This window comes from Rhea americana, unplaced genomic scaffold (assembly GCF_003343005.1).
Source record: "Rhea americana isolate MKP2758 unplaced genomic scaffold, rheAme1 scaffold_35, whole genome shotgun sequence".
Classification (NCBI taxonomy): domain Eukaryota; kingdom Metazoa; phylum Chordata; class Aves; order Rheiformes; family Rheidae; genus Rhea; species Rhea americana.
This window is the reverse complement of record NW_028186479.1, coordinates 459,291-465,290: the sequence shown is the minus strand read 5'-3', so window position 1 is coordinate 465,290 and position 6,000 is coordinate 459,291. Positions and strand designations below refer to the sequence as shown.

General features: G+C 40.4%; 1 protein-coding gene across 2 annotated transcripts in view; it reads right to left on the bottom strand.

Moving 5' to 3' along the window:
* Nucleotides 1–6,000, bottom strand: part of RARB (retinoic acid receptor beta) — a 193,762-nt gene that overhangs the window by 3,707 nt on the left and 184,055 nt on the right. For both annotated transcript variants that reach the window (XM_085311770.1, XM_085311771.1), the window contains exons 6-7: nt 1,529–1,733; nt 35–193 (exon numbers count right to left, since the gene is read on the bottom strand). In XM_085311770.1, coding sequence (XP_085167896.1) covers nt 35–193; nt 1,529–1,733 — 364 coding nt within the window. The remainder of the gene's footprint in view (nt 1–34; nt 194–1,528; nt 1,734–6,000) is intronic.

Sequence of the window (6,000 nt, the reverse complement as noted above, 5' to 3'; positions counted from 1 at the left end):
ACACTATCACTGAATTCATTGTGAGTTACTTTACCTTTTGCACTGATACTACGAAGATCTGTGATTTTCATTAAGATCTTTGGAAACATATGAGGTTTGTTGGGTCGTCTCTTTCGAATATAAATTTTCAGTGCTTCCAGCAATGGTTCCTGAAGCTTATCCACTTTCATTGGTTCTTCAAGGTCCTGGCGATCTGTAAAAAAAAAAAAAAAAAAAAAGAATTATATCAATAGTATTATGAACTGACATTTTCTTGATCAGAAGAATCAGAATCTTGATCAGAATCTCATAATTTTCTCCATTTATGACCCACATTCTGTGGCATGTATTCCACAGGAAGAAGCCAAAACATCATACATCTTCATGAAACTTASATTCATTTTTTTGTTTGTTACTGGAAAGGTTTGTAATTTGAGTGGTCTGAAATGATCAGTTTGCTTGTCCCTCACTCTCCAAGTGGAAAACACCTCACCACAAATAACAAATGAGAATTAATTTTGTACACAGCATTTATAGGCTACTTAGGTATACAAAGCTTACAGCTGGTTTTATTTTGTATCAATACTAAAAGTGAAGTACCATCATATATCAGCAGGTGGCAGTGCTAACTTGGGTGACCACAAACGTCACCCATAGAAGAGGATGCACCAACAACAGTTTACATTAAAGACATCTTAGAACCTGTCACTGCTTTTGATGGGTTATATTTAGACACAYATAAAATCAGAATGATTTGATATGAAAGGGACATTGTCAATAAAGACTGACTTTTGTTTTTAAAACACTTATTCTCTTGTAGAGCCTAAAACACTGCAAAGGAAAATGAAGCAAAACGCGCTTCCTTGTATAGTCCGTTTTTCAGCAAAATACATGTACTAAATATGTGTTTCTTTAGCGGATCTCTTTCTTTCTGTGCAAATTCTGGACTAGCATAAGAGGATTTTGGAAATAAGTGAAGAGGCTGAAGCTCCTTTTTTAGCCGTTCTTAAATTAACTACGATTTTAATTGACAGTGTCCTTTTCAACTTTTTGTAATCAAACCCCCAAAAGCATGACATCTGTGCTATTGTATTACTTTCAAAGTAGAACTTTACTTTCCTAAAGAAAGTTGCCACCAATGACTTCTGTGTGAAAGTAACTATATGGATATGTATGCAATTACGTTTATGGGTGAAAATTGCATAAAATGCAGAAGTTACTAACAAAGGTCATTCGTACCTTTGGGATACCAGGGGTATCCATATACTGCTTCTAAAAAAAATGCAGCAGGATGCATCCCATATGCCTTTTAGCAGGCAAAAAGTAGGCTCATTTGCCTGACCAAATGATCAAATTCATTAAAAAACAAATGTTAGTAATAAAACTACTAACCATTGTCTGCTGAAAACAAAGCCTTACTGTAAGTAAGTCCTTTATATACCTTTTATAATACRGTTTAAGTAGAGGAAAGCAAAGCAAGCAAAATACAAACGAAGATCTTAATGTGTCTGTGCTTTTCAAACGCATCTAAATTCATGCTGTACGATACCTCCACAGATTAAGCAGATGGCACTAAGGAGACCTGTTTCTGTATCATCCATTTCCAAAGGCAGGAGCTGATTGGCAAACGTGAACACAAGGTCAGTTAGCGGACCAAATCCAGCATTGTGCATCTGAGTTCGGTTTAGGGTAAGGCCATCTGAAAATGTCATAGTATCTTGTTCTGGTGTGTATCTTGTGCAAATTCTGAGGATCTGYGGGGGGAAAAGGAAGGAAATCTAAAGAATTCATCCCATGAAAGGTTTCCTGATGCAGCCAATTACCCGTGCAACTGTAGTGCATGTTCATGTCAAAACAGCCTGATATTAAACTCTGGTACATTCAGTTCTGGTAGCACAAAAATTCACTAGCACAGCAGAAATACCCTGAAATTCACTACGATTATTTCTTGTAACAGAAATTGGGCATTTCCAAATTTTACCCTTGATTATTAAATAATCGAAACATCTCTGCAATTACAAAGGCATGAACCATTAGCATTACCAGAGTAATCACATAACCCTCTCCATAGTCAGTATGCTATATGCACCTAACTATAAAATGCTACTGTACTGCCACTCTGATCCCAGGACAATTATAACAACATCTCACATTTTAGAGCATATACATATTTAATTGATTTGGGGGATCAGTTCTGCATGAGAGTGCTTCTCTGAGTTGTGTCTTGATACGAACAAAACAACACCTCTATCTTGTGTGGGTGTAGATAGCTGCAAACTGGTAAAAGAGGTAGAACATAACTGGTGCTTTGAGGTTCTTCATTTCTTCTGTGGTAGCTTATAGGAAAATACTGTTATATGAACACAACCATGTTGCCGCAACTGAACAAATACTTACTTGAAAAAACAACAAAATGGAAAAGAAGCAGAACAAGAAAACAAGCAGAAGGCAATTCCCTGTTGGCATTTTTTTCAAACAACTAAATAACCATTATTGCATGCTGGAACGTTCTTCCTCTGTCCCACGGCACGTCCCRCGTGCGAGCAGGCTGCTGCGGCACTCCTTCGAGCTAAGAGGAGTAGCCTGGAAGGGAGGTTGCAACACAAAAGCAGCAGTTCTGCTGCAGCATAGCAGTACTTTTTGCTAGTATAAAAATAGCCTATTTCACTACTGGTTTTGGTAACACTCAACAGGAGCCTGGCTACCGTATAGTTAGTTTTGGTCAAAAATCAGATGCTGACATAGTAATATGCTRGTTCAGTTACTCTCTTTTCCTGACCGATTTTTACTTTACCCGTTTATGACTGCACACATCAGGAATGCTTCAGTAAGAAATACACTGGGCTTCACCCAAGTCCTACTTCAAGCTGGTAAGATTCTTCCCATTGATTTAAATGATGAAGCCCCTTGCTTATCTTTCTCCTAGATGGCATGAAAAGATCACTTGGGAATCAAAAGTTATTCCTGCGTTTCTCACATTTCTTGCCTTCAAATTCCTTCTGTCATGGGCAAAATCTCAGGTTTTGAGGGAATACTGCTGACTTAGTCAAGTTGGTACAGCACACCCAGCAAAGTTCTCCATCTCCCAAYTGCTGCTGCAGTTCGTCTCCACAAAGCACTTCTCTTGGCAGCTGGAAAGCTTGCTTCTGCACCAGTTATCGAACTTGGAACCCCCGGGGCTGCCAGCAGCCTGAGGATTTTGCACAACGTTTTTCCTTCTTCGACTACTACTCTTACTTTCTGGCCCTGTAACTTCAAACCTCCTCACCAGCCAGTTGGCATCCAGACTTCCTGAAAGCTCTGGTGCTCCCCCTACCCTAAGCCCAGTGCAGCSATCCTGACAGTGGATATCGTGACTGCCTGGTGCAGTGGGTCTCCTCTTGCTGACGACAGTGTTATTAACTCCTTTACAAGCTGAGGCAGCACTGGTTTTGGCAAGTTGACATGTATGAATGCAGCCATCCAGCACTAACCCTCAGAAAGGACGTTCCAAAGGAAGAYGGGGATTCAGATCTTTAAAATGGACATAGAGGAATGCAAAACACACAAATAAAGCCCTGAGAATGCGCCGCGCTGCATTTTGTTACTAAATGCAACTTCAGCGTAAAGAGTGCGATGCTAGCAGAGGCGCAGCGGCAGGCGTTTGTGAAGAGAGGAGCAAATTCTTCCACTTCTCAGAACCAACTCTGGCTATGTTCCATTAGAGATGCTCCACAGCACATGCTCACTTATACAGCTGGTATTAATGAACAGTGGTATAAGAATCAAATAAAAGAGAGGGCCATCCCGCTGACTGATTTGTGTTAGTATATCAGTGCTTAACTTTTAAAATAATCAGAGGTGGAAGAAATTTATCCCTAAACTAAAATAATAATAAAAAAAATCTTTTGAAGGTACAGTTGATTAGCTGGGCTAAGACTGTAACTATATTTTCTCATGGCTTGACTGTATTTCCCAAACAGCCGCTTACTCTTTTTTAAAGATTCAACAAAAAAGATTTACACAGATATAAATAAGTACAGGAAGAATTTTGATTTTTTCTATAGCTTCAGAAGCTCTTGGTCAGAAGGCCCCAACACTTGGCAGTTGACCAACCTGGGGTTGGTTCTTTGATTTTTATCTTTACCCAGCAACACTGTTCCAAATAAACAGGCAGGCAAATGAGGAGGGCATGGCATTTAAGAGACCTACAGGGAAGCTTTTCTATCTCAGTAATAATCTTATCTCATATTGTGGATATACACTAAAGCACTAAGGCTTTACATGGTTGGACAGACATTTTCTACATTTTTCCTTTACCCTCTGAATTAGAATGAACTCTTAAAATTATTTTAATGAATGACCAAGGAACCCTTGTTGCTGAGGGTTAGCAATTAAAATAGCACTGGAATAAAAGGGTTTCATTTCTCCCTAGCTGAGCTAATCATCTGGGAAAATCATTACAACTTAAAGCGCAGAAGTACAGAGCTTTGTTCCTCCAGGAGCTGGACACCTGGTCGTCTCAGGCTACACACGTACACTGGAAGGCAGCTACTACACTTGCAGGCTTCATACCAGTTTTTCTTGCATGCCATCAGAGACRTAGGCCAAGCAGCTTTTGAGTTTCTCAATAAATATGCAGTTTTCAAACCATGCTTTTCTTGAAAACAGCAAAATCTACATGCTTCCTTGTCGTTCTCTACAATCTGWTCCTCCAAGGGGGAGGAACAAAAATACAAATTTGTCAGAGTAAGTCCGTCGTCTTTATCATACCTTTAAAAGATTTGAAAGGATAATCAACAGCGAGCTTTAGGGGAAACAACTGCCAGTAGTCCTAAGTGTAGAAAATGGTAAATACACTCTCTGATTTATTGACAGGTACAATGTCTTGTAACATTAATTTCTGCTTTACATTGCTGAGATACACTTCAGCTATTACACAAGAACTTTGGCTTACTAGAAGCCTTTAAAGAGTGAAGAATTGGAGCGCCCTGCCCTCGGAGGGAGTCGGGCGCCTCGGCGCAGTCACCCAGACCGAGCCGGAGGCCGAGCCTCTGCCTGCAGCGGGCACGCGGAGGCCACAAGCAGAGGGCTGAGACTGCAACGCGCCCTCTGCCCGGGCTGCAAGGACATCCCTGGCAGACGGAGGTTTCCTCCAACCACCCTACGAAGGACTCGGCCAGGCCTGCTCGCAGATGAAGGAAATTGGGGCTAGGTTCCTCAGCCCGGGGCAAAGGGGGCAGGCAGAGAAACAGCCTTCCAGGGGCCTTGCAAAATCTGCGACCAAAACACAAAGGACATGTGGAATTCAGCTGGTTTCAGCCACAGGCAGCAACTGAGCTTTTTTAATTTTTATTTCTTTAAAACAAAAGGCAGACCTGAGGTTTTCGTACCTAAATTGTGCTCTCAAGTCTTTTACTGGACAAGCCTGCAGCGGCTCAGATGGGAGAATGGCACAGCTGAAGCTCAAGTACGTGTTTTCTGCAATGCACTTAACTTGACTGGGGAAATCAGGTCTCAGGTTTCTCCTACATTCYTTCTACATTATCCCACAACACATCGTTATTAAATTATGAGACAGATCATTTAAAATGTTTTTTTAATTTGTGCCCTTCATCAAGATCTGTAAAACGCCACGRATACTGCTGCTTCACTGCTAAACCTTTCTTGGGCAAACTTCCAGAGTCAAAGTGAAGTTGATCTTGAGCTCATATTCACTGCAGAACATATGGGAAATGTCAGCACTTTAAAATAAGAAATCACTGTTTTTCTCTCTCCATTTTAACTGAACCATGGTCTAGAAAACATCCTCCTAATGTCCTCAGTAGTGTTTAGGTTTTGGAACTAAGCCAAGTATTTTAGTTGTCACTCTGCTCTTAAATGCCACTTACAGCCATAAATAAGGTTCTTACTATGATTAAAGGATCTTTTGTTTTAAAGAATATTTATATCTTAAAGGATTTAGAGCTCCCATGAGTCAATTCCAAATAGCAAAATAAAAACCCTGGGTCGCACAAAACAAAAACATTCAGAAAGCTACAT